General features: G+C 39.8%; 1 protein-coding gene across 3 annotated transcripts in view; it reads left to right on the forward strand.

Moving 5' to 3' along the window:
* The window catches only part of Adcy8 (adenylate cyclase 8), a 225732-nt gene that overhangs the window by 175026 nt on the left and 22729 nt on the right, over positions 1-27977 (forward strand). For all 3 annotated transcript variants that reach the window (XM_063231066.1, XM_003467348.5, XM_013149932.3), the window contains 2 exons: positions 5289-5461; positions 16818-16896. In XM_063231066.1, coding sequence (XP_063087136.1) covers positions 5289-5461; positions 16818-16896 — 252 coding nt within the window. The remainder of the gene's footprint in view (positions 1-5288; positions 5462-16817; positions 16897-27977) is intronic.

Here is a 27977-nt window from a genome sequence, read left to right on the forward strand (position 1 = left end):
GGCAGAAAAGCAAAAAGGATGAGACAATTAATACATGTTACATACATTCTCCAACTCCCCAGGAAGAGTGCAGTCATTACATGCTGCAATTAAAATTAAAAATGTTTAAAGATATAATACCCAAAGTTTTCCAAATCTGATGAAAACTATAAACCCACATGTTCAGAAGTTTCAATAAAATCCTGGCACAATAAACACTGAACACACACACAACATAATCAAATTAATCAAAACAAGTAATAAAGACAATCTTAAAAGTAAGTAGAGCAGGAAAAATATGTTATATACTAAAAAATAAAGATCAGAAGCACAGCAGACTTTAAAAAGACAGCCGTGGAAACTAGAATTTAGAATAAGCCAACTCCGCTTGGGATTATCCCGGAGCACCAAACATAAACCAAAGCTCTTTTCCCTACCGGACACAGTGCTAGAAACAGCTTAGACAGTCAGACTGCATTCTCCACTCACAAGCATGGTGCCCCCAGAAGGTGACGCCCTCATTCCCTGAACCTGCAGGACCTCAGGCTAAGCTGGGGATGAGCAGAGCCCTGTCTGCCCCCTGGGCACGCTGCACTGTGTTGCAGCAGCTGTGATTGTGAGGGATTGTGAGTTGTCATGTATGAGTTGACTGACAAGCCTTGGTTATTGCTTTGGGCCTCACTGAGTTTTAGGAATGTTTGGCTTGACTTCCTCCCTACTCATCATGTAAGTTTATAATGCCATGGAATTTTGGCTGCAGCCATATGGGCAGGGTCCAGTCTGTCGCTGTAACTTCTGTGGGTAGATGCTCCATTTCTTTTTGGTTATCACTATGTAAAATCCTTCTCCTTCCTCCCTTCTAAGAAACCATGCACACATTAACAAGGTAACTTATGTCTTGGTCTGACAATGTCCCAGCATCGGTATGGTACCCCTCAACCTAGTACAGTATTTTGGTGCATAACAGATCCTCAGTTAACAATCGTGGATTAATAATTGGATGGTTTGGTGCATAAAGTACTTGTTTTATTTTTTAATCAGATATTATTCCTCTTAACACTTTGTCTTGTCATGGAGTTATGATTTTTTTCAGACTTAGAAAAATTGTTTTACTTGTGAGTTCCCAAAATAGTCTGTCACCTGAGAATAGAAAGCCTAGAGAATTCAGAAGCAGAAAAGTGCTGTGTGTGCTTTTGTGTTCTAGAAAATAGAAGTAAGAATAGAGTCTATCCTTGGGACATTTAGGAATTAAATAAGATGAAGCACATAGATCATTCATATTATCTTTGTTATATTTCATACAACTTTCATATAACTTTCATATAATCTTTGTTATAATTCATATAACTTTGCACAGGTTATTTACCAATAAACACTTGATTGGAACTATTACATCCACCCTCCATCCACTTACCCCCAACTCACAGTCTCCCAACAAGTCGCTCATGCACTCATCTTACCTAGAGTTCATCTAACACGAGGGTCTGGTCTGACCCACACCATACCTCCCATGTTATCCACTGTCCATTCCCAGTTCTTCAAATCCACGGAAATGCCTTTTGCTCTTTTCTCTAACTTGGGAAGCCAAAGCGCCAGTGCTTATTGCAGCATCCAATTTTTCTAATGCTCTGATGGCTGTGCTACTTTTGATCTCTTCTTCCCTTTCCCAGTGCAAAAGTAATCCATGGATTGTTTCCTCTACCAAAGATTAAGTACCTAAAATTTCTCATATAATTCTTGGAATTAATGTATTTTATTATTAAAAGATGTAGGAAGAAGCAGGGAACCTCTTTACTATGTAGCAGTGGTGGCAAACCTAGGTCATGTGCACCACAGCGGGCTGTGTGTTACCACTGAAAGCTCTAAAAGTTTCTCCATCACTGCTATATAGGATGCAGAGATCTCAGGGGTACAAGGATTCAGTACCAAAGGAGCACAAAACAACTGCCTCAGTTGAAATTCCATGTTAAAATAAAATGAATGAAAATTACAAACAGAAGTAGCACTCAAAAGCTATGCTATATCTGTGTACATATTTTGCATTGTAATCATATTATCTATGCAATTTTGCATCCTGATTCCAGTTTATTTAAAAAAATTTTTTTCTGAGTTGTCACTTCAATGCTCTCCTGCAAACCTCTGCACATGAACTTTTTATTCTTTGGGATATATGCATATATATTTTTTTTCACCACTACCCTCTAGTTCTCCCCTTCAATAACCCCAGCAAGTTCTAATTAATACCATTATTTCTCGTAGTTCAGCCCCTTAAGCATAATAGTTTCTAAATTTGTCTTTACACCTTCTGTCTTTATTTTCTATGCTCTGTTTGCATGGTCCCTTCGACAGTGTAATTTCCACTGTATAATGATAATCCCATAGACCCCCCCTCCTCCTGGGGTAACATAAAAGAACAGAAATTTAAGAATCACTGGGTACAATACCTGCCTATGCTATAGGAATACTTGCCTATGCAGTTTGGTAGAGGAAACATGAAATTGATGATCAATCACAAAAGAGCCATTCCCAAAGCCACAACACCCCTCTAGCTTCCTGCTTTCCTCCTTCTCCTTGGCCCACCCCACTGCTGACTCGAGGTGTACAGGGGATGGAAAAGGTGTTTCTGACACCCTGCTGTCTTTGATACCATGTGGATTTTAGCACTTCTGGAAGGTTCCATTTTAACAGAATGGAGGATGCTAGACAGACGGCAAGAACTCACTAACACAGTTGATCCAGGAAACAAAAAGAGGAAGATTATCACATCATTGCACAAATCTATACTTTCCTTTGCCTGTTATACGCTCATAAATCTTGGCTTAAAAAAGAAAGGACTTTTCTCCCTGCCTGTGTTACCAGCTCCCATAATAACCAGGTGCATGGTTCTCTAATAAAACCTGAGCAATTCATTCCCCTGACACCTTACTCCTTAGGCCTTGCATGTGTATGTGTGTACTCTGTCTTCCCATCTTCTGTCATGTGAAGCCCTCTCCATCCTTCAAGGTCCAGTTCAAACTCACCTACTCCACACATGTCTTCGCCCTAAGATTGGCTAGTTCCCGCCTCCGTATTCCCATTGTGTCTGATCATATTACCGGCAGAGCACTCTTACAGTGTCTACCGGTGACATGTTCATGCCTGCTTCCCTTTTTTTCACCATGATTTATTTTAGTCCTGGGTTGTCTCTTATTCTTCTTGGAATTTCAAGGGTCTGTCACATGGCTTGATTGCAATAGGCATCCAATAAATGCTTACCATATCTTTTCAAAAATCCCATCCCTGTAGGCCTACAACTTTTTGCTCTAAGAGCACAATAATTTCCATGACATTTGATCTAATGCAGGATTAATTTGCTTTGGCAAAGCCATGCATAGCCCTTTATTGTAATGCAAACAGCAATGAGCCAGGAACCCTCAGATCTATAAATGTAAAGTCTTAGAAGTTTCTCTGGATGAGGAAAATAAACTCTGAAGAGTGAATTTCTTGGCCAGGTGGGGTGGCACACACCTATAATCCCAGCACTCCGGAGGCTGAGGTAGGAGGATGGCTGTGAGTTCAAGGACAGTTTGGGGTACATAATGAGTTCAAGGCCACCCAGAACTACACAGCAAGACACGGTCTCAAAAAAAAAAAAAAAAATAGAAAAAAAAAAAGAAAGAAACTTTTTTTATTGCCTGGTCACTTCACATACTGTACAGAGGCAACAAGACAAGTTTCTTAAAAATCTTGCCCAAGGAAAGATCATAAATGACAGCCAAAGAAGGCTTATCATCCCCTTGTACCAGGACATAACTGAGCTTACTAGGAAAGGAAAAGACAGTCAAAAGATGCGCTAGACACAGGAGCGCCTTACTCATTTCTGAGGCTGCCTGTGCCCCACTCAGGGACAGGATCTTTGTTCTCAGCCAGAAACCAGGGCACCATCTACATTTGCTTATATCAATATTTGTTGCAAAGTATCACAAATGAGTCAGTATGGTTAAGAAATTAGAAACACATCTTAAGGGATGATTTCCTAGAAATTTTTTTAGAAATTCTTACCTATTATCCCTGTTCATACAAAAATTACCTCTCTAATAGGAGAGAGAAGGCAACCAGTTGGATTTTAGAAGTTAGTAATCCCACTAAAGTCATATTTATGCAAACTGATTGTATCTAGGTGACCTAGATGTTACTTTCAAGATCTTGAACAATTGGTTTAAATTCTATGAGCCTCAATTTCTTAACCCATAAAATGGGAATTATATTTTTCATCTTGAGCAATCATTATACATCTTGAGCAAGATGTATAGAGGCATTGAGGTTTAAATATTACAACAAATTGTGAGTTTCATTCACTGTTTCCTTGTTAGATAATCACAAGCTGAACCCATCATCCAAGGGGTTAGTGTGGAATGATTCTATAAGGGGAATGGGCTGGAGGAACTTCCACAGAAACTGAAATGTGAGTGGGAAGATTAACACTGGAGACTGTCCACTGTTTCAGCTCTTCAAGAGGTCAACATTGGCAATTTGATGTTTTCTTTGGACGCAGTGATAGATGTCATGCTGTTCTCTGCAGTGGATGCTGGAGGAATTAGGTAGGATTCAGAAGGAAGGACCTGGAGATATCCAGGACAGTTTCCCAGAGTAAAGGACACCTCAGTTGACATTTGTCAGAGAAGGAAGGCTTAATCACATAGAGAGAGTTGAACAACAAGGTCCAAAGGCAAGGGAGGAAGGGCCAAGAGTGGACAGAAATCTGATGTATCTTCACAAAGAAGAAAAGTTTGATAGAGCGGAGAGCAGTGAAAGAACTTCAAATCAAGAAGTACTGTGACCAGATCTTGTTTTGGAAATAATAGGTAGGAAATACCAGTGTGTGTTGGCTGGGGACTGGGACCTCTGAGCAGACAGAGCTAACAGAAAACTTGTCCCAATGTTATCCTTGAGACCAGAAAAACAGAAAAGGAGAAGGAGAAAGCTGAATGGAGGCCACGTATTTGTCCGTTAGGGAAGCAGAACCTATAGATAGGGTGTCCTAACTGTGGAGTGTAGGGAAGTGGAAGAAAACAAAACTGAATTGTCTTGCTTGCAAGATAATGTGAATGGTGGTCCCATTCACAAAAATAGGGAGCACAGGTTTAGGGGTAAGAAAATAAAAAATGCAACTCAAGGACCCATTGACTTCAGGAGGTCCTGAGACCTTTAAGGGGAAACGCCCAACAAACGCCCATGCAAGGAGGCCTGTGGGTGTCCCTGACAAGGAGCAGGAGCGGGAAGGTCTGACATTGCGGGGAAATCTGACCACTCCCATTCTCTGTTTGCAGTATTTTGTCTTCACCGGGGTGCTGGCCATGGTGACCTGTGCGGTTTTCCTCCGACTGAACTCAGTTCTGAAGCTGGCTGTGCTTCTGATCATGATTGCCATCTATGCTCTGCTGACCGAGACCATTTACGCAGATCTCTTTTTACGTTATGACAACCTGAACCACAGTGGCAAGTAAGTGTCCACCATCGTGTGCCCAAAGTTGTTCCTCTGCTAATGGGAAGTGGAATCATTGGGATACAGGTTGAGGTGGGATAATTGAAACTCGGTAACAGATGTGATGCTGACTTATACCTCAACTCAGGCATTCTCTGTCTTCCAATTCTGGGCAAAATCCCTGCTTTTCAGTTGTATCATTTAACCAGAGTTGCCCCACACCTGGGCCATGGCCCGGAATCAGTACCTGGCCTACTAGGAACAGAGGCTAACTAGCAGGATGTGACCAGCTGGTCAGTAGCAAAAGCCTTCTCTGTATTCACAGTCACTCCCTATTGATGGCTTTACCACCTGAGTGCCAGCCTCCTGTCAGATTAACAGCAGAATTAGATTTTCATGGGACCCAAAACCCTGCTGTGAACTACACAAGAGATTGCACCTTAAATTGCACCCTGCTTGCAAAAATCCAATCCCAAAACCAGCCCCTCCCACTCTGTGGAAAAATTATCTTCCATACCAAGCCCCTGGTGCCAAAAAGCTTAGAAACTACAAATGTGGATGAATTATAGATTAATTATTAATTAAAATTTAGATTAAGTGGCACCTAAATAGTAGATGAGGTTACCTCCAGATCTACACATTTATGATTTCTTCCAGCTCTAATACTTGAGTCTAAATTTAAGTTTAAATTTGACTACGGCAGTATTAATAATAGCAGACATGGTGGGCTGAGCATATGTGCTCCTTGCATTGTACGTGTTCTAAAACACACGAAAGTTCTAAAATATAAAAAGTACAAAAAGTAGTGCTTAGCCTAGATTCTTTACAGAAACAAACCTAAAGAAAGTCTTCCACATACAAATGCAACCCCAGGGCAGAAAAAGTGAGGGAAGAAATTGAGAAAGAAGAGGGTAGGAGGAAAATACAAGTTAGTGTCAGATTATGCCTGCAGCATAAATCACAGACACATTCAGCTGGTGTCTTGGAAGACCCATCACTCAGACAGTTGACGTGCCTCTTGATAGGCTGCAGTGCTGGGGGAAGTGTCTCTGAACAGAGCAAGGCAGAGCAATGTGTCGCCTGGCTTCTGCCCCGTTTTCTGCATTGGTCACAACCTCTGTCTCTGGACACACTTCTTGGTGACATTACTTGGCCTATTCTACAGCTACTGGAGAAAGCAGACCTCATGTAGAAAGTATTGTAGGGAGAGAGGTCAGGTATTGCCTCCTGGACTGGCTGGACTCAGGTGTAGAACCGCGAAGGTACAGCTGCAGCCAGAATACGTGACCAACAGTCTGAGAGAAAGATAACCAAGAAACCTCAGAAAACGCAATTGAAACTAGTATCGAAGCACATGAACCAGTACCTGGAAATAATACCAACAATTTGTCACATTTTCTTCTCCATTTATAAAATGATAAAATATTTCAGAATTGTTGAAATTTCTCTTCCCTGGTGCTAATCTCTTTTCTCAAAAGTCAACTGCTAAGACACTATATATTTTTTATGTCTATATCTATGCTCTTTATATAAAATTGTATTTTTCATACAATATTGTATTCTTAGAGCCATCTGAGGTGATATTTATAAATCTAATGCATTTCTTATGATATATATTCAGCACTGCTAAGTATTTTTAACTGTGCTCTATACAAAATATATTATATCCTTTGACCTTTTAATAGTCGTACATGCTGTTACTGCTTTTCCCTGTAAAAACTGCTTCAGTAACCATCCTGAACATGTCTCCTGGGGCTTTACTTAAGACCACACTTGCTGAATTGGAGAATACCCACACTCTCCAATTTGAAAAGTGTAATAGTGCCAAATTGCTCTCCAACATGACTGAAACAATTTTCCTCTTAAACAGTGGTCCTGTTGCCTCTCACTCTCGCCCACGCCATTGTTAGGTCTTCTAAATCTCACTGAACTAATGAGAATACATTTTTTCACTGACTTCATTTACATTTTCCAATGATGGGTTAAACTTGTGCATTTTAAAAATTTATTTATTGTCCTATTGGGCTTCCTTTTATATGAATTATTAGGTCACATCTTTTGCCCAGTGTTTTTGTCAATTGACCACATTTTTCTTAACAAATTTGGCAAAGTTCTTTTTTTTAACTGACAAATAAAAATAATGTATATGTACAGTGTACATAATTTTATATGTAGGGTGAAATGACTGAATCCAGCTAATTAACATATGCTTTGCCTGACAAACATTTTTTTATGGAGATAGGGTTTCAAATTTACTCTCAAAATTTTTTTGTTTTTTTGTTTGTTTTTTACTTGTTTTGAAACAGGGTCTCACTATGTAGTTCAAGCTGGCCTTGAACTCACTATGTAGCCCAGGTTGGCCTCAATTCTCAGTGACCTTCCCACCTCATCTCAGCAATTTTCAAGCACACGGTGCACTGTTAACTGCAGTCACCATGTTGTAAAATCAAATCTCTTGAATTTATTTCTCTTGCCTAACGGAAAATTTCCATTCTTTGATCAACACCTCCCGATTCTATTACCTGTTCCAAACCCAAGTAACCACCACTCTACTCTCTGCGTCTGTAAATTAAATATTTTTAGGTATCATAATTAAAGAATAAATATAGTATTTGGCTTTCAGTGCCCAGCTTCTTTCAGTTAAACTGTCCTTGAGATTCATCTACAAGGATGTTGTAGGAAATGGGAGGTTCTCCTCCTTTTCCTAGGCTTAATAGTATTCCACTAGGTTTATATGTACCACATTTTTTATCCAGTCATCTTTTGATGGGTACGTATGTTTTTTCTTATATTCTTTACAGCATTATTCACAGTAGTTCTTCATAATTTCCATATACTCTGTATTATGTTATACATGTGTATGATGTATTTTATGTTTTACCCTATTTGAATCTCACAGTAACATTGTCAAGACAGGTCAATAATTACTCCATGGTGTGATGCCTGTGGCCAGTAAATAACATAGCTGGATTAAATGTGGGTCTTTCTGACCCACCCACATATGTACTGCATGTATTTTGTTTAAATCATGTAATAAATTTCCTACCATATTGCAGGGTACAAAGAAAGTCAGAAGAGTTCCAAATTAGGTAAAATTGTTAGCCACAATAGATGTTATGCAGAAATGATCAAAAAAGGAGGCAAATAGATTTATGAATAAAGTAAGCCACTTTTGTTGTAAAAATAAAATCATCTTAACTTTATTGCTTCAAAGGTAAACACAGTATTAAAATAAGACATGGACTTTGCTTCAAATCCAGACTCAGTTGCATTAGAAAGTTATTTCCTTCTTCAGACATCAATTAGCTAACAGATGAAGTATTAGACAGTTTGGACTATCATAACAAAATATCCCAAACCTGGCTGAGTAGTTTGAGCAACTCAGAGTTCTGGAAGCTGAGTAGTCCCAAGTGGCATATTCCAGTTTATAGGGTTACTGGCAAGAGATTGCTCCCTAATCTGCACCCAGCACCTTCTTGGTAGATTCTAAATGAGTGAGAAAATGAGAAAGACAGACAGACAGCAGACAAACAGCTAGAGAGACAGAGACAGAGTCAGAGACAGACATAGACATAGAGACAGAGACAGAGACAGAGACAGAGGCAGAGAGAGAACTGATGCTTCTTCCTCTTTGTATAATACACCAACACTACTGAGTTAGAGTGCCTATTTTTAGGACTTGTTAAACCATAACTATCTCTTGTTAGACAGTTATCTCTAAATATAGTGATATTTGGTGATAGAATATGAATTAGCGTATGAACTTGTGGCAGATACAATTGAATCCATAGCAATATTACAGAGCTATTGTGGGGCTCTTGTGTGTGTGGCTCATAGTAGGTGCTCAGCATATGTTCATTTTTCTTATCTCTTCTTTCTTAGGAGAGAAATTCCACTCTGAATTTGGTTTTGAGGCATTCAGGAGAAATTTTTAGTTACATGGCTAAGTAAGGTTTGTAGAAATAAAAGTCCCAATATCATTGCTGTGATGATCAAGGTCAATCACCTGCTTCCCTCTCAGCTATGTCATAAGGCAATGGATTAGTGTCAGTGTGTACCCAGTTGGGAATCACAGGCTGCTCATGCTGATGGGCTTCAGTCCATGATTTAGGAGCCCATGACCACTTGTGCTGGTTGTTACTGGGTTTGAGGTACCTGGAGAAAGCAGATGAATTATCAAAGATGGAAATCGCCCAGAATCTTGGACAGGGCAGTCTGGCTCCTTCTCCACTAAGATAGTCCAGACTCATATCCTCCAACCTGCTCACCAAGCCACCTCTACAACAAAATCTGTCTTAGTTAATAATGCTAAGCCAAAAAGAGGAGAAGCACCTCTTCCCTGATCTTATGCCAAACACTAGTCATCCTCTTCAGTATCCCCACAGGGAAGCAGTATATAACAAAACATGAAAATGCAAGTTTAGCACTTAAACCACCTGGATTCAAATCTCAGCTCTCCCATAAATCAGACTTGTGTTCTTGATCGAATTATGTAAAAATGATTAACTTCCCCTGTTCTCATCTGTGAAGTAGGCATACTAATAGTTCCTGTGTTCTAAGAATATAAAAAAAACTTAAATACAGCAAAAGAAACTTAGCACAGGCTCTGGTCTACAATAAGCATTTGATTTATGCTAACATTTGTTATTAAACATGACCTCTCCAAGGTACAGATTCTGCTATCCTACAAAGTGCTCATCTCACCCCAAGCACTGCAGTCTCTTCACTGACCTGCCAGTATGTGCTCTCAATTCGCCCATCTCAAAACCATCTAGTCAACTCAGAGTTTTTTCTTAAAACCCTCCAGAGGCTTCTCATGACTTCTAAGGAGCTACAGGTTGGGTCCACTATGGATTTCCAACCTCTCTTTTATGTGACTCACAGTAACTTCTTCAGTCGTACCCCCTACAACTCCACAGGTCGCCATGTGCAGCCAGTACTCCAGCCAAGGCAAACCACATTCTGCTTCCCAAATGAGCTTCTGCACAGTGGACCCATGTCCCAAATCCCACCCTACCATTCTCAAGACTCAACTCAAGTACCATCTCCTTGGGAAAACCTCATCTAATCATTCTTTATTTTCTAACCCCTGTGAATAATTTTTTATCCTTGCCACTTACCTATGTTGCAGTCGTTAATTTTCATGTCCTCCTTGTCCATTACAGCAGAAGCTTTTAAGGACAAGGATTATTATTCGTGTTTATGTTTTTAGCACTTAAGAGTATGTGGCAATAAATATCCAATCAAATATTTGTGGGATAAAACGTTAAACGAGTGAGTGTCTGGGAGGAGTGTTAGTTCATTTGGAGTCGCATAACACAATTAATTCCCAGGGCAACTTGCATCTCAAACCTCTGCTTCTTTGTTGCTGTTCTCCTTAAACTATGTACTCCCCATACCATAAGCACAACTTGGTTTTGGACTCAAGTATTACGCTTCACACTCAGTGCAATTCTATTTAGCCAAGATTTCTAGCTTATTCCAGAGAAGTGGATGCCTTTATCTTTCATAGCCTGTATTAACTGAAATTTTAACTGATCATCAGATGGCACTATTTTGGAACCTCCTTTTCCTTGTTGCTTTCTTAAATATAAGCAAAATATAGGAATCCATTAATGATTATAGTAACTAGAATTAAGTTTTGGCTCTAGCTTTTATTCATTAGTGGCCGTTGTCCATTTAGAAAGGCAGCACAGTAGGTTTATCAAGCGCATCAGCCAATCTGGCTTTAGTAATAACTAGCCCACATTGTAAGTGACAGCACTGGGAGAAGATCTCTCTAGTACACAACAGAAGTTTGGAAGTGAAAATGATAATATTCATGCTACTCCTCCACTTCTGGCAAAACATCTCAGACATTATTTCAATTTCAGCTCAGCACAATCTACTCTAGACCTATTGTCACAAAACAATGCTTACAAAAGCAAGAAGTGCAGTTTGCTTTCTAATTTCTATAACCAGCTACCTTACCCCATTTCTCATGCATAAGCGTCCAGAAGCCTCCTTTCCTGACTCTGCTTGTTCTCCTTTCTGGTATCTGGAGACTAAACAGGAGGCATACGAGACATCTTAGGGGGCTCTAAGCTACAAACAGGCCATGATTATCAGAATCATCCATGGAAGGCTGCAGCAACTGTGTTAGGAATCAAACACACTGCAGACATAAAATGTGCTGCCAGATGAAGCTTTTGCACCTGAGAATGAGTTGAAATGATAAAATCAAGAAAAATTACACACAGAAAATACTTGGAAGGGATCAAAGAAAATTGTCACTGGCAGAATCTAGAATCTGTGTGGCACAGGAAAGTTTTTCTGAGCTAAATCATGCTTATCTCAATGCTCATTTACACTCTCAGAAAGGTGCCTGTGCTTCATTTAATGTTCTCCTGCAAGTTTTAGTGTTTTGAAGAAGCCCCCTGCCTTTCTGTTTTGTAGTTGGCTCCCACAAATTATGGAATCAGTTCTGTCTCTTGCTTTCATCAACATGAGTGCTCATAATAGAAATGAGCTGCAAACAGTCCAGAGATAACCCAAACCTAATAGGGTAGAAGTCAAATAGAAATTACCCAACATCACATACCTTCCCCACAACCATCCATCTATCTATTCAATACACATTACACCTCTGCTGTGGCATTTGCCTAGTACCCACAAATTCACACATGAACAAAACATCATTACACATTTCAGGAATATAGGGGCAAGCAATTACGGTACACACATATAGAAAGATACTATAACTGCTGACAAAGCTCTTTGAGATCTGTGTGACAGCCAGCTGTCCTCATCTACTAGTTCTGTGAGCTGGAGTAAATTACTTCCCATCTGAGTGGCAGTTTCTTTTTTGCAATAGTAGAAGTGTTGATATGACAAGACAGGCAGTCTATGGTAAGTGGCTATCACAGATATAATGTAAAATAAGCACTTAGTGAATGCCTGTCATTTGCAGGGCACAAGAAGAAAAGAAATTTAAATGGGATGTTTTATTAAGGGTTCACAGAGGCAAATAGAAGCTAATAACTGAACTAAAAAGTTTAGTGAAATGCTTCACAAAATTTAGTGAGAGCTCTGAATTTGGCACTTGAGGTTTTGGTTCTCATTCTAGCAGTGACGCAAAGGAAATGTGTAATCTTGAGAAAGTGACTTCTCTCTACACTTTAGTCTCCTATCTGTAAAATAAAAGGCTCCTGAGAGATGTTATATTATGTACATCTCACATAGTCTACCAAATGCACGTTGTGAAGTATTCATATTACACAGAAGTGTTTTTATAATCTATACTAAGTGCAAAAGGAGCTTAGAAAACAGTATGACCAATACATTCCTAAATTTGTAAATATATTTTTGCATGGGAGAAAGGGAAATGGTACCTAGTTGACTCAAGAATTTTAATAATTGTTTCTTCTGGATGGTAACATTAAGGATAATTTTATTTTCTTATTTATTAACGTTTTATAGTTTTCAAATTTACTATAATTAGTATAAATACTTCTTTATTGATTTATATTCAAAATGAATGTTAATTTTATGATATAGCAGATTATCTTTAAAGGTTATTGTAGCCCTGAAAACTTCATTATTCTACAAATGTTTTCAATAAATATTTTTTTTCTGTGAGGATAAGATGACAGCATTACTTCACTGATTTTGTTAATACAAATAAATGAGTCCAAAATGTCCTCAGCTTTAAGTCTCTGACCCTCAATAGCGAGCAAAGTATTATAAGATTGTACAAATTTCACCATGTGATTCTCTTTGAAACTTACTCAAAGACTTATAGAAGATACTATAAAAATTTCCAAATTCAAATCACAATACCTTTTCAATTCTCAGCCTGGCTGTCTTGCGATGCATATTCTGTAGTCTACACTCTGGCTTTTTTTTTTAATACAGCTTAACACAAAGATTGCTCATTATTTTATTTTTCTTTCTAAGTTTTGTCTAGTTATGTCTTGTCTTTATTTTTGAGCAATTACTGCTTTGAAAATTATTCAGGAAGCATTTGTGTTTTCTCTTGAAAATGTGTTTCAAATGATAGATAAATTGCTGGGTTTAAAATAAGTTTCTTGAATCCTAAAGTAAAGAATCTCAGAAGTTCCAGGCAGAGCAGGAGTTTGAAACAGTTTCACAAGGGCTGGGTTTATAGCTCAGTGGCACAAGCGCCTGCCTGGCAAGTACATGGTCCAAAGTTCAATTTCCAATATCCAAAAACAAAAAAATGTGGACCTCTGAAACAGATGCATGGATTCACACGGCACTGAACGTAAGACATGTCCCGCACACATTAAGCAGTGTGAATGAATAGTCGCTGAAGTACCACCACCACACCACCAGCAAGGTCACATGCTGTGTACTTACAAGGCAGTGATCAGAAGACGTGGGCCAACCACACCACCACTAGTGGTCCACGCAAGCCTGGTGATTATGCAGACAAATGTCATTGCTGTCATCTACAGATAGGCAAACTGAGGCACAAAGATGCAAGTGGCTTGTCCACAATCAGAGGGATTAGTAACAGAGCTGAGAATGGAACCTATATTAATCATTAACCACTAATTCAAAGTTCCTGGTCTAATCTATTTTCAAGAGGTTCACATCCTTTAGGTTCTAGAGAATTAAGTGACAGAGAGAAGAAAGGATAATATTCAAATGTGCCTAACCCCCCTCAAAACAAGCAAGAGGTGAATAAATGAAGGAGGGAATGAATCCTCACCCCTAAACTGCAGGAATAACAATATGTGGTCATAGTGTAAACCTGCTATTTCAGCCCTCCTATGTCACCGGAAACAGATCTGAATATTTTTTCCTTCTGAGTCTTCAGGGGCCTCAAACCTGATACATGGTATTTACTTATTATCCCTACACTACAGGTTCATAAATCAGCTAAGATGTGCATCTTGTACCTACAGAACCCATCCTTCCTTCTCCTCTGATGTCTTATCTTCTTTTAAGTATTACCTGGACACCCAGACTGAATTATTTTTTCTTTCCATAGCAACAAGGATATTCATTCCCTGGAGTCTATCGTATTATAATATTATCTGTACATTTTATCCTTTCTCTTAGGAAGCTATTTTGAGGCCAGAGATAAAGTTTCTTTTTCCACACTGCACCCTGCAGGAGATGCTCAATAATTGTGTGCTTCTGTGGGACTATAGATAAGAAATATAATAATGAGCCTCATCTGTTATTAGCGTCCTATCTCCAAGGAAAAACAGAGAGAACTTGGAGTCTTCAGACTAGAATTTTGTCCTAGCCTCCAGAGCTCTTGGTCGTCTTGGTCTCTGTATCAGCAGCATCTCCCCATGAGAAGGCACATTGCCATTCCTACATCCCTATGCTACCCTGGTGAGTTGAACCAGGCCTGGTCCAGTGTAAGCTTGGTGTGTTTATTAGCATAAAACTAGATAAGAAGGTAGTGTTGGCAATGGGTTTCAGGCCACCATTCCCCTGACCCTGTGGTATACCAGCTGGTGTTCAGCAAGATCAGAGCAAGGAGAACTTAGGAGGTTCCCAGTTTCCATCCAGACTGAGGCTCATTCCACTCCACCCTCCAGATGCTGCCACGTGTCTGTCAAATCTCTTTGTGTCTTCAGAGTCACTTCCAAGTGAGCCCTGAGCATGTGTATACTTGTAGTTGGGAGGACATTGAACAAGGGAATGGCATGATTGGATGCATTCTGGCCGCTATAGAAAATAGATCATGGAGGCCAATGTGAATAAGCTGTTGGAGATCAGCTGGCTGTTGGGCAGTGTATGTCGTGTAGGAGACTAAAGTGTATATGATGAGCATTCAGGGAAACGGAGATGTATTTTGCTCATACAGCGGGCAGGATTTGGCTATGGATTGATAAGATTTTGTTGACAACTGACTCCCAGCTTATTTCTGCTTTTGGATCAAGCAACTAAGTGAAATTGGTGAGAAGCATCACTTCTCAGTGACAGAGAGATGAGGTCTACAACACTCGGTGATGTAAGGCGAATCACAGCATGCAGAAAGATGTTTCTTCTTCTGTTCTCTTCTTCAGCCTCTGTCTTATTCATCTTTCTTTTAATGGGACAAAATACCCAACATCTACAGTTTAAAGGAGAAATTGTTGAGTTTCTTGTTTTGTTTTGCTTTGTTTTGTTTTGTTTTGGGGCTGGGGATTTAGCTTTGGGGGATTTTGTTTGTTGGGTTGGTTGGTTGGGATTTTGGGTTGTTTGTTTGTTATGTTTTGTTTTGCTGTTTTTGGCCCTCAGTTTCAGGAGTTTCAGCCTATGTTTGGCAGTCTCCAAGATGGAGGCAAGATGGCAAAGGGAAACATGCTCCCCTGTGGTAGTCAAGAAGCTAAAAAGATGAGGAGAGCTACGGACAAGAATGCAAGCTTCCAGGTCACACTCTCACTAAGACACCTCCAACAAGGCCCCTGCCCCACAGCAACAAGTCAACTGAAGCTCCCCCTTATCCTATCACCTCCCAAACACATGAGACCTCAGGGACATTCTAGATCCAAGCTATGGCAGTCAGAGGAAGCACGTCAGTAGGATACTTATTTCTATATGTCACCCATATTTGCCTTTGGCACCCGGTGTTACTTCCTGTAGAACAGTTGCCTCCTGGGCTAACACATTCTTAGAAGGTCTCATGAGGGACCAAAATAGAGTAAGAATGGATTCAGAATCAAATAAGGGACTCCCTGACCTTCTGAATCCCTATCATGGTGGAGCTCATACCACCTTGCCACCAGCTCTTCCAGCTTAGTCTCCTAGAGAGCCTACATCAGTGACAGGTTAGCTTGTGACCCATCAGGATTGTGAGTGTTGAAGAGTCACTCCTGGACAAGATGGTACAAAGGGAACAAAGCCTTTATTAAAAGATTTAAAATAAAAGTTTAAATAGATGCAACCACAGTCCTCAGCTCAATAGAACTGACATAAAGGTTAAAAGAATTAATGTAAGAATTAAAACAGCATCTGAATCACAGATTTGACACAGGAATCTAAACATGAAAGCACATCTCATAAAGACTGCCACATAACAAGTTTGGCATTCTGGTCTCTTAGAGTAATATGTAAAATGTGGGGACAAAGGGGATTTTTTGCCTTCACACGAGTTTTTGTGATGAAATCTTGAGAAAAGTGTTCTGCAAATAGAAGGTACTATTAGTGTGAGTATGTTGTTCAGACACTAGACTCTACAATCTCTTTTATCAGATAGGTCCCAGATGACCTCACACATTCAGTGATCACCTGATTTCCGAAGTAGCCCATGCATGTGCCCCCAGAGCATCCCATCACTTGGGAGGGGCTCAGAAAATACTTATTTCTTCTTACCTACTCCTTCCTAAGTCTCTCATTCATAACTACGCCACCATTTACCTTCTTCCCACAGGGATTTCCTGGGGACAAAAGAAGCATCTCTACTGCTGATGGCCATGTTCCTCCTGGCTGTGTTCTACCACGGACAGCAGGTAATAGAGCATGTTGTTCCAGCCACATGTGGCATCATGGCACTTCTTGTTGTTTTAAAACTTCATGTAAGGCGTCTCCTGTTTTATTTCAGCAAATAACTATTAACCATTTGCATCAAGTTGTGATTCTTAATGATTCAATTCCTAATAAAGACTAAATAATATACTTGGGTGTGGTGACTGCACTCCTATAATCCCAGAACTCAGGAGGCTGAGGCAGGAGAATCACAAATTCAGGACCAGCCAAGATTACATAACAAGACTCTGTCTCAAAATTCAAAACAAAACCAAAGAAAGATACAGACAAACAGAGGAAAAACAGAGAAAGAAAGGAGAGGGCAGAGACTAAGACATAAGACAAAGTGCCTAATGAAAAAGTAAATTTATCCTTCCCATAAAAATGTTTCTAGAGCAGGTGTGTGCCTTAGAGGTAAATATGTTGGAGAAGCAGCTTAACCAGGATTTCATTACAGTTCTTCTCAGGTGTGTGTGGCCTTGGGCAAGTTACTTGTCTACTGAATCTCGGTTTCCTTACCCCTAAAGTAAAATAGTGATAAATGGGGCTGTTTTGAGGAATCATTTGAGATTCTGGTGCACAGCACTTGATGTGCTGCCTTGCCTGTGTGTAGGTGTGCAAATAGGAAGCAGTCCCCGATGAATTTGTCCTGATTATATAGAGCACCTACTGAATTGATTCTGTTCTGAGCTCAGTCATTATGAGGATCTTTAATGCGCTATAACTGTACAAACCTATATTCCTGTCATGGTCTTTGGAGCAGAGTGGCTCCTAGATAGAGCAAAAGTGGTATGTGTGGAACATTCTTGCCCATTAGTAATCATCCCTGGGAGATATTTTCACTCTCAGCACAGACTAGGCTCTGCCAGTCTCACTGCTCTGCTCTGGATTCTACTTCACCATCCTTGGGTCCATGTGCACTTCAAAATGTGTAACCTGCAAAAGGAGGAAAGCAAGTCAAAATGACTGTCAGCCAGAGCATAAATAGAAGTGTATTTCTGGGAAATCACCATGGAAACAAGGAGATAACAAACCCTGGGAAACCAGGGATGAAGCAGCCAAAATTTTCAAAAGTTTAGAGATATATGCATGAAGTTATGGGTAGTAAAGAGGGATGGGGAAATGTCCATAAAAGATGACATAAAATCTTGCAAGTGAAAGAGATGGGGAAAGAGTTAATGAAAGTCTCACTGTGTGCCTAGCACTTTCCCTCCACTACCTCATTTAATATTGGCAACAATCTGGACTGGAGCTACTGACATTCCCATTTAACAGATGAAAAGGAAGCCTACTTAACTAGTTCCGTGAGTGGTAGAACTAGAATTCAAATCCAGATCTGTCTCCAAAATCCACCCTTTCTACTTCCCCAGACAGGAGCTAAATAAAGACATTGCTTCCAGGGCCTCAGGGAGTCCAATCCTGCAGACTAACTGTGATTCGTTTTCATAAATTCATCACCTGAATTTATGTTGAAAGAGAAAGCCAAATGTCAGAGTTATCACCATTTCCAGGATTCCCGCATTTCAATTTTTTAGGCATCTCTGAAGACAAGTGCCCTATCTTCTAAGTCTGAATGGCTTCTATTTATAGGGGAAAACTCTAGTTTGATGTGCAAATTATAGCCCATTTGAGAGCTATGAATTCAGAACTAGACAAGGTAATACTACAGAAACACACTCACTTGATCACAAGCACACAGGTTTAAAGCTTAACAAGTGGGAAATCCCCAGAAAGAGCTGAGAAAACACTTTTGGGGTAAGGTCCTCATTCCATAATAATAAGGATGCTTGTGTCTCCTTTGTCCCCTTTAGGAATTACTTTGTGTTCTGGCAGTGTCCCCTTCCTCAACTAGTACCCTTCGGGACACTGTGATCCAGTATATTTGTCTCTATTTGTCCTGAGAAAACAGATAATATAATTGTGTTAAGATCACTTGTAAGGTAAAAAGTATGTAAGTGTTCTGTGAGGCACTCTAATTGGTGACAACTAAAATCTTTATTTCAATGAGCTCTTCAATTACACAACTGTATGTAACATCTCATACTGTAGCAGTTACAGTGACAGTCTTTAGAATCAGGCAGATGATATTCAAACCCCAACCCTGTCACCTAGTGGAAATATAACCTTTAGCAGTGTACTTAACGTTCTGAGCCTCCATTTCCTCACCTAGAAAATGGATATACTAATAGCAGATCCTACTTTATAGAGTTGTTCTTATATTATATTAGAACACAACTGCAATATATTTTTGGTAACTCTTATTTAATGTTTTCCTTTGGAAATCAGTTGATGATGTGAACAGGGAAGGCATAGGCATCTACTTTGTGCAACACTGGAGCAAGATGCATGACCTCTTGGGTCCCAAAACCAACAAAGGCCAAACTGAATAGGAATCCAAATGCCCCGAGTTCTGGCTCCACCCTGTCCTGTCTCTGCCTCCCTGGATTACAGTCGGCTTTGTGCAGGGTTGCATCACCTCAGGAGTCTTCTATCTGTAGCCTCCAGGAGGACCCTGTTCATTTTGGATCAGGTCTGCCCACTCCTGGGCCTACTCCCTGCTTCCATCAGTTCCCCTGTGTGAGTCAGGCCCTCTATTTTTTATAAGGTCTGAATGATGCCCATTGACGCTTGATATGCAAGAGCATCCAGTGGGAGTATGTGTAATTATACCTCTCTAGAGTGATGAAGGCAGTTATATAACTGAATGATGGGGAGATTTCACTTTGCAAATTTGTGGCAATGATACGCCAAACACTTCCTCCTCCTCTGAGACAGGTGAACACCCTAAATGCTGGACAGGGAGAACAAACAGTCGGACGCCTCCCACCTTGTGCCTGCTTCATGCACAGCCCTGAAGACGTGGGCTTTGCCAGGATGTCTCCATTTATGGCAAAGGAAGTTGCATCTGTGCATAGGGACAGAGTTTAATTAAGTCCAGTTTGCACTCACCTACTTCTGGGCCTCTTGGAAACAGGCTCTAGGGACTGCATGGTTCAGAAGAAAAATCCCGGGCCTTGGAGCTCAGTACTATTTCTTGCATCTCAGCAATGCAGCTTAGAGAATAAGTGACCTTGAGAAAGCCTCCCATAGCTGTTATCTACCTGTAAAGGGAAAATACTATGTATCTGTCAGAGTTGTAGATCTGAGGAAGTTGCTGTGCATACTCTGTAGAAGTCACAGCTTGCAGTCAGAAAGCCGTGGTTCAAAGCCAGGCTCTGTGTGCGAGAACTTAGGAAGCTACCTCCATTTTACTGCACTATGAAATGTCGAAATAGCACCTGGCACTGTGGACAGCTCAGTCAGCATTGGCCACCATTAGACACTAAGCGTAGCTACAACAGGTGTTACAGGAGTCTTCATATGGCCAGGTCCTCGGTGGTTTGAGGAAAATCAGGACAGAGAGTGCACTCTAATTTAATTGATACATCGAGCAAAGACTAGAGAATTTTAACTTCTAAAATATCAGTGCCTGGCTTTGGTACAGTTTGCTTTTCTCTCCATGTCTTCACCCTGTGTGGAAGACATTTTTCTCTTTGGTGCCTCCCAGCCACTACCCGCGTATCAGTAAATCAAAGTCAGAGACTGAGTGTCCTTCATCTTCCCAGGTCTGGCACCCAGGACATAGTAGGTGTGGTAGATCTTTCCTGAACTGAGGAGGAAACTTTCCTTTGTGGAGGGTGACAGTGAGGAGTCCCTGCCTTCATGGAACTTCTTTGTTCAAAGACAGGCCAGTGCTGAGACTCAGCAACTCTCTACAGCCATGCCCTAGGCAGGGCTCTCAGCAACACCCGTCTGACAGCTGCTCCTTCCTGTCTCCTGACTGGAAAATCCCTACTTAGGTCAACTCCAGCCTTCCAGGTTTCCTCCCTCCTGCTTCTGATTTGACTTCAGTTAGAGGAAGGTACTTCAACAGGAGAGAAATAAACAGTTACTTTGTGTTTCCACCAAGCACACATTTGAACCATTTTTCATTTGGAAGTATTTATGGACAAGAAAATACTGTCTTGCCTCTCAACAAATCACAACCTGTTGAATCTGGTATCAAACGACCATCTCCTCACAAACTGTTTGTTACCTGGAAACACAACTCATAAAGCAACACAAAGGTTGAATTCTTTCCCCATAAATTTGTTTCCTAAAGGTTTCCCAGTAAATGTGTTCCTTAGCATCACTCTTAGGTAATAGGTGAGATTTTGAGGGGTTTTTTTTAACTATTATCATATATTCACACCTTTTAACATATTTCCTTAATTTCTCCCTGGTACAATTGCTATTAAAGCCCAATGTCTCATATCTTTGACAATGGGAAACTTATTCAAGCTGGCTTTTGGGTCCTTTAAACACGGCCCTGTAGTCTTGGAAAGATTCCTTACTTATGATATTTATTTAAAAGTTCTGGATTATAAATTTTCTTCCCTAAAATTTGGCTGTCTCTGGAGTGAGTAGGGATTCTTTTACAGGAATTGATTTTAAAAACCAAACTCCAAAAGCTGAGAGTGCTTGTTGCTATGAACTTATCGTTGTTTTAATGCTTTAGTGTCATTGGGGGAAGCTAGACAGTGTAGCTCTGAGTTCATAGTAAAAGCCCCGTTTCTTACTGGGAACATAAGCTTTTTTAACCTCATCAGTTTTATTTTTGCAGCTCCTCTTTCTCTTCCCCAAAATTCTAGTTTTCAGTGTCAACACAGCTGCTTATCTGCTTTATCATTAACTCACACATAATAATCTAAGAATAATAATACAAATATTACACCTACAGTGTGATTGTTACAGACCGTTAAAGTTGTACCCCTAGGGTATCTAGGAATGTGTCATGCAAGTGGTTTTTAAAAAGTCATGGAGCAGGCCAAGGATATGACTCAAGGGCACAGTGCCTGCCTGGTAAGATAAGGGCATGAGCTCCCAGTTAAAAAAAAATATGTCACTTAGCATGTGTATATTTCCTATGTACTTAGACAGGTAGGCTCACTGCTTTTATCTTTGTTTTTGTTTTTAATTTTCTTTTCACTTCTTTTTTATTTGTTGTACAAATTAATGGCTGCTATTTTGGCAGGTTCAGACGTACACTTTGATCATTTTTCCCCATTATCCCTGCCCCAGTTCCACATAAACTCATATTTATCCCCTGTTGCTTTCACTTATACCTTGTTTTCTTCTGTTTTTACAGGGAAATGTTAAATTTATTTAGCTTTATAGTTAAGTAAAAAATATTTCCTTAATTCTAATGTCAACTTTACTCAAAACAAGACATAATAAAATAAAATCTCAAAGTCTCTCCTAATCTTCCACTGTACTTCCTGCCCCGCCCTGCCCTGCCTCCTGGATAACCGTATCTTGTGGTTTATTCTTTGATTTTTCTATTAGTCCATGTTTACAGTACATAATGATTGCATTTACCATGAAGGCTTGATGCATGTATATAACACATCTTAATTATCTTTTTATCTCCTCTTCTACCTCCACCTCCCTGCTTCCTCCACTTCTTGGCCCCCTTGCTATTTGCAAAAACTCCATTTTCATTTTTGTCTTTAATTCTGTTTTTTTCCATCTCCTTTCCCTGCCCTTCTGCCTCCCTCCCGTCATCTTTGTAACCCTATGCATTTGAAAAAGACACACTTCCTACTTACTTATCTTCTATTTTGCTCTTTATTACAAATTAAGACATACATATGTGTGGGGAGAGAGAATTCGCTCTTGAATAAGTGATGACAACCTACACACAATTTTCCCCCCTCAGAGTGTATCCCATCGAAGTATAGGCAAATGTTCTTCACTTCTTTTCATAGCTACATCACATTCTGCTGTGCACAGGTGCTGTAGTCTGTTCAGAAAACAAAAGAAGCATTTGGATTATTTGCAGCCTTTGCTGCTGTAAATGCTGCTGAGTGAGTAACCTTGTGCCTGTGTCATTTCATATTTTTGCTGTCTACCAAGACTTTAAATAAGACAAAAAGTAAAAAAACAAACTTGCTGAGTATTTTAAGCCCTTGAATTTGGGACATCTAACCAAGTGTTAAACAGGGCAGCATGTTGTTCTTTTTTTTTTTTTTTTTTTTTTTTTGTTTGTTTTTGTTTTTGTTTTTTGTTTTTTGAGGGTAGGGAAGTTTTATTGGAAATAAGGAGAATCGCTATGAATTTCTAAGGGATCTTGAATGGGATGGCCACGTGGCCTCTAACTTTGATTACTTATAGACAAGTAGGGTACAAGAATTGTTCTTGCTTAGTAGTCACCTATCAAAGGTGGATTTAAAATTACCCGCCAAAGCTCTGGCTCTCTAGCACAGTTCTTTCACACGGGATTTACAGTAAGCCAGGATCTCAGAAGGAACTGGTGAGTCTGCCTTAGAATTTCCTTGAAATTCAGGACCTTGCTGGGGACTGGCTGACCTGCCTTCAGGATCTGAGGCAGGAGTATAGTGTTCTCCACCTGCCTAAGGAAATTCAGTCATGAGGACCAAAGCCCTAACTATCTATTCTTAAATTTTATCAGTAAACCTAGTCTCCCCACTCTATCACAGGTCCTTCCACTAGCTAACTGCCTTACTCATAAGCCAACTAAATAAATACCCTCCACATTTTCCCCTACCCTAAGAAGTATCCTTTGCTGCTATTAAGGGAGAATGGGCAAAGAGGGAACCTAGCAGCTTCATGCTGAGAGAGGCAGGCAGGAACTTCCTCTAGAGAGGTAACCTGAGAGGCCCTGAATAGAGTTGTAAGTGTTGGAGTCTCTTCAGAAGATTGGTCTTGTCGGCAGTACCAGGAGTACAGCACATTCCTGGTTGGCCCCATCAGCATAACCATTTAGAGTTTGACAGCCCCTAGGCAAGAAAAAACAGATTTAACCAGAAGACTAAGAACACATGGCCCAAACAAAAGAACCGGAATGAAAAGATAGACAGCAGGAGGAGTTAAGGAGTTTAAGAGACTAGAAATAGGAATTGTGACCAACTGGGTTCTAGACTTGGCTATTTATTGAGTTATTTGTAAGTCTGTTGTTTATTTTATTGTTTTAAGATCTTATTTCACATGATGTGAATTATTTATCTAAAGACAACAAGTTTGACTGATTAGTGCACAAGTCCCTCAGTAGTAACTGTTAGAGGATGGAGAGTGCTACAGTTTTGAAAGACAATTTTAGCCAAGGAATTTAAAGACTCTTGTTGAGTTTCCATAGCTGTTACTGTAGCTTTTAGTCTCATTAAATCCTAATAGTGGTTAACTACAGGTATAGCTGGAGACCGCTGCCAGGTATCAGTGTAGTGATTGGATGCCTCTTTCTATTTCTGGCTTATAATACTGCTATTTTTAGATAGCTTTGGTTATACTTTTCTGCTGGGCATTTAAGACCAATCTAAAGTGAGACCTGTGTTAATCTCTCTCCATACCTATATTAACCTCCTGCCATACCTATATCAGAGATGGTTAAGGCTCCTCAGGCATTACTTTTAGAATCATATACAGAGCCACTTAGCTCGTCTATCAGTACCATTTTCTAGGATGGGTCACAGTCTTGCTTGACCAGGTGACTTCCTGAAGAGGCGTGGGAGACAGTTGTCTCTTTAGGGACACTCCTTTCATCACAGTGTATACTGGTTGACCTCTGTTCTCTAGGATCTAACAACCCCCCTGATTAAGAGGTTTTATGACTCACCAGAGTTGTAGGGAAGGTTCTAGAAAGGTCCCCTCCCACCGTGGTTCTTTGTTTACTTTTTTTTTTTTTTTTTTTTTTTTTTTTTTTTTTTGGTACCAGGGATTGAACTCATACTTGCCAGACACTTACGCCTCTGAGCTACATCCCTGGCCCCTTTGTTTGTTGACCCTAAAGGGCCAGGGCCAAAATATAGACTGTCCTCTTTGCTGTCCTTCTCAGTTTTGGTCTCCAGTCCTCAGTTGTAACACCCAGAACATAGATCACATCAGCATTGCAATAGGGGCAGTAAGTCGAACTATCTTATCTAGATATCAAGCACCTTCAAATATAAAGCACTACCAGAAAACTGTTAATTTTTTACCAGTCATGGTCATCTTAGAAAACCAACTTTTATAGAACACTGACAAAGTTTTACAGAGAAGATTTGAGATTAAAGTCAACATAGCATTTTAGCATGAAAATCATGGTGACTTTATCTCTGAAATACATCTAAATTTCCACTTTGGTATAAAATAACTTTCTAATCAGATACTTTTTATCTAATTACAAAATGTTAAATGACATAGAGAAACTCTTACCTAATTTGTTATCATTTAAGCATCTTCTATAATCACAATGGCATGTAAGTAGAATGTACTTCTTTACAGATGTACTTTACAGGTTATTAATGCCTACTCTTTAATCATGGTGCTGACATTGCCTGGGCTGTGCAGTATTTAGGCATCCCTAACTGCTAAAGTATAATTGCATAACAATCACTCAAGCAGAGCAGGTTCAAATTTCCTCTTCATATGCATGGAGTGGGGGAAGGGATCAGGCTAGATGTCCCAGGGAAACCTGTCCTTCCAGACTTAAGAAGAACAGCCATGCGTATTTCTTTCACTTGACCAAGGAATTGCTATGTTCTACCTGAGGCATGCTGTTCCCCCAATCTACTCCACCACCAGGCAAATGGCAGAAGAGACATAGGCTATAAAGTTGTCATGAATAAATAAATAAGTAAATAAGAGACAGAGCACAAATCTCTGGCTCCTAAATGGAATCACAGTTAACAAGAACATGTTGCAAAGAGAAAAGGACAATAAAACTCCCCATCGAGGAATGACTTCCTGTTAATTTCAGATCCCAAAATATTACCATGGTTCCATGGTTCCATGGTTCCACAAATGAAGTCATGACCCTAATGAGGAGATTAGGAAAACTTTGTTGGAAATAAGCAGGAGAACAGCTCCTGGATTTCCAGGAGGGATCCCTAATGCAGTGGCCCTGTTTGTTTTAAAGGTGAAAGACTTTGAAATAAAGATATCCCTTATAAAATAGTAAACATGGTTTGTAGTCTACTCTGGAGAGCAAAGTGACTAGCACCACTGCAAAGGGAAACGCAGGTGACAGGCAAGTCCTGTGTGCTGTGAGCCTTTTGTCTATCACTGCTTAATTACTTCCTGTCCCCCTCCTGGTGGTCCCTGACATTCTCCTCAAATGCAGAGATGAAGAAGCAAAGGGAAACAAAGTCCCGCTAACCAGTAAGGGAATAGTTTGTACAAATGGGAACCAGACCTCTAAGCCCTACCGGTCTGACACTAAGTCTGTGGTCCTTCTATTACTAATTCATTGATTTCTTGATTATTGCCTGGTGATCAAGGCCCCAGAATCTGGTGTCCAGCTATGTTCTGGCTTCAGCACTAACTCATGTGTAGTCTTGGTCAAGTTACTCACTCATGTTTGCTTTGGTTTTATCATCAGTGAAGTAAGAATTGAAAAGAAAGTCTTCCTACTGTTTGTTGTCTTGATTGAAGGCTTAGAACAGACCCTGGCACATAATAAGACCCACCTGACAATTAGATAGTTTTATTATTCCTTTTTTAAATTTTTTTTTATTTTAAAGAGGAAGAAAAACACAGAAATAAAAACAAGAAACTAAAGACATACAAACAACAATTATAAGAACAACAAAAAGCCCAAAACTATTCAATATGCATTTTCAAAACAAGATGATAGAAATTTAACAATGGCTGTAATGTTGCATATTGTTACCTTCAAATTGAGCTGCTTAGATTATCAGATACAGACATGCAAATTGATCTAATCATAGAGTATTAACTGTTCTTTTCCAAGAACTAATAGAATTAGTAGTATAGTCATTTTAGCTATTTTATGTATATATAAACAATTTTTATCTTTTTTATTTTCCCTTCCTTTTCTCCTTTGAGCAGTTTCTTACCCTTTCACAATATCTATTGTAGATTTTCAATCCTATTTCTTCTTTCAGTTTCTTACACTAGGGAGACAATATGGTACTTACCCATGTGAGTCTGAGTATTATCTCAAGTCTCATTCATTTACCTATAAAAGCTTCAATGCAATCCTTCTTTATAGCTGAGTAGTACTCCATTGTATAAAACCACCATATTGTTTTTATCCATTCCTCAGTTGATGGGTACTTGGGTTGTTTCCAAGATTTGGCGATTACAAATTGCACCGCTATAAACATAGGCACATAAATCACTGTGGTATGGTGTTTGCAGTTTTCCTGGGAAAGTGCCCAGAAGCAGGATAGCTGGTTCAAATGGGTACTCTAATTCTATATTTTTGAGGAACCTCCACACTGATTTCCACAGTGGTTGCACCAGACTGTAGTCCCTCCAACAATGGAGAAGAGTTCCTTTTTCCCCACAGCCCCTTGAGCATTTGTTATTGGTTGATTTCTCTATCTTGGCCATTCTTTCTGAAGTGAGATGGAATCTCAACATTGTTTTAATTTGCATTTATCTCATTGGTCATTAGTTTTATTATTCTGATTTCTTTGTTGAATCAACAAATATTTGTTGAATACCTGTTCTATGCCAGAAAGATTGCTACATGGGAAATGTACAAGTTAGTTGAGGCTACCTTAACAAAACACCTTGAACTGGATGTCTTAAATAATAGAAATTTATTTTTCTCACAGTTTCAGAGGCTGGAAAGTCTAAAAGGGTTTGAATTTTGATGAAGGTTCTCTTTCTGGCTTGCAGATGGTCACCTTGCTATGTCTGCACCTGGGCTTTTTCATTGTGCACATGGAGAGAGAAAGCAGGCTCTCGCGAGTCTATTGTAGTAACAGCAGTAACCTCCTCCCAAAGGCTCACCCTCAGGACATCATTTACTGCTCCTCAGCCTTTTAGCTAAGGTCGAGTGTGAACTCAATTATCTTTCAAGCGTCTTATCTCCAAATAAAATCATATCAGGACCTAGGGCTTCAGCATGTGAATTTGAGGTAGGGGCAGGTATGAAAATTTTCAAGACCTAAAAGTAAAGGCATAATATTGAATACGTAAAAGCATCTCTGGCCACAGAATCCTTTCTCTAGAAGACACGGGCATTACTGGATGCTTTCATGCACTGATGTAAAATCACCAGAATAGTAATGCCAGGCAG

The sequence above is a fragment of the Cavia porcellus genome, unplaced genomic scaffold (genome assembly GCF_034190915.1).
Source record: "Cavia porcellus strain 051 isolate PalLab524CR breed Dunkin Hartley unplaced genomic scaffold, mCavPor4.1 scaffold_19, whole genome shotgun sequence".
In the NCBI taxonomy this organism is placed as follows: domain Eukaryota; kingdom Metazoa; phylum Chordata; class Mammalia; order Rodentia; family Caviidae; genus Cavia; species Cavia porcellus.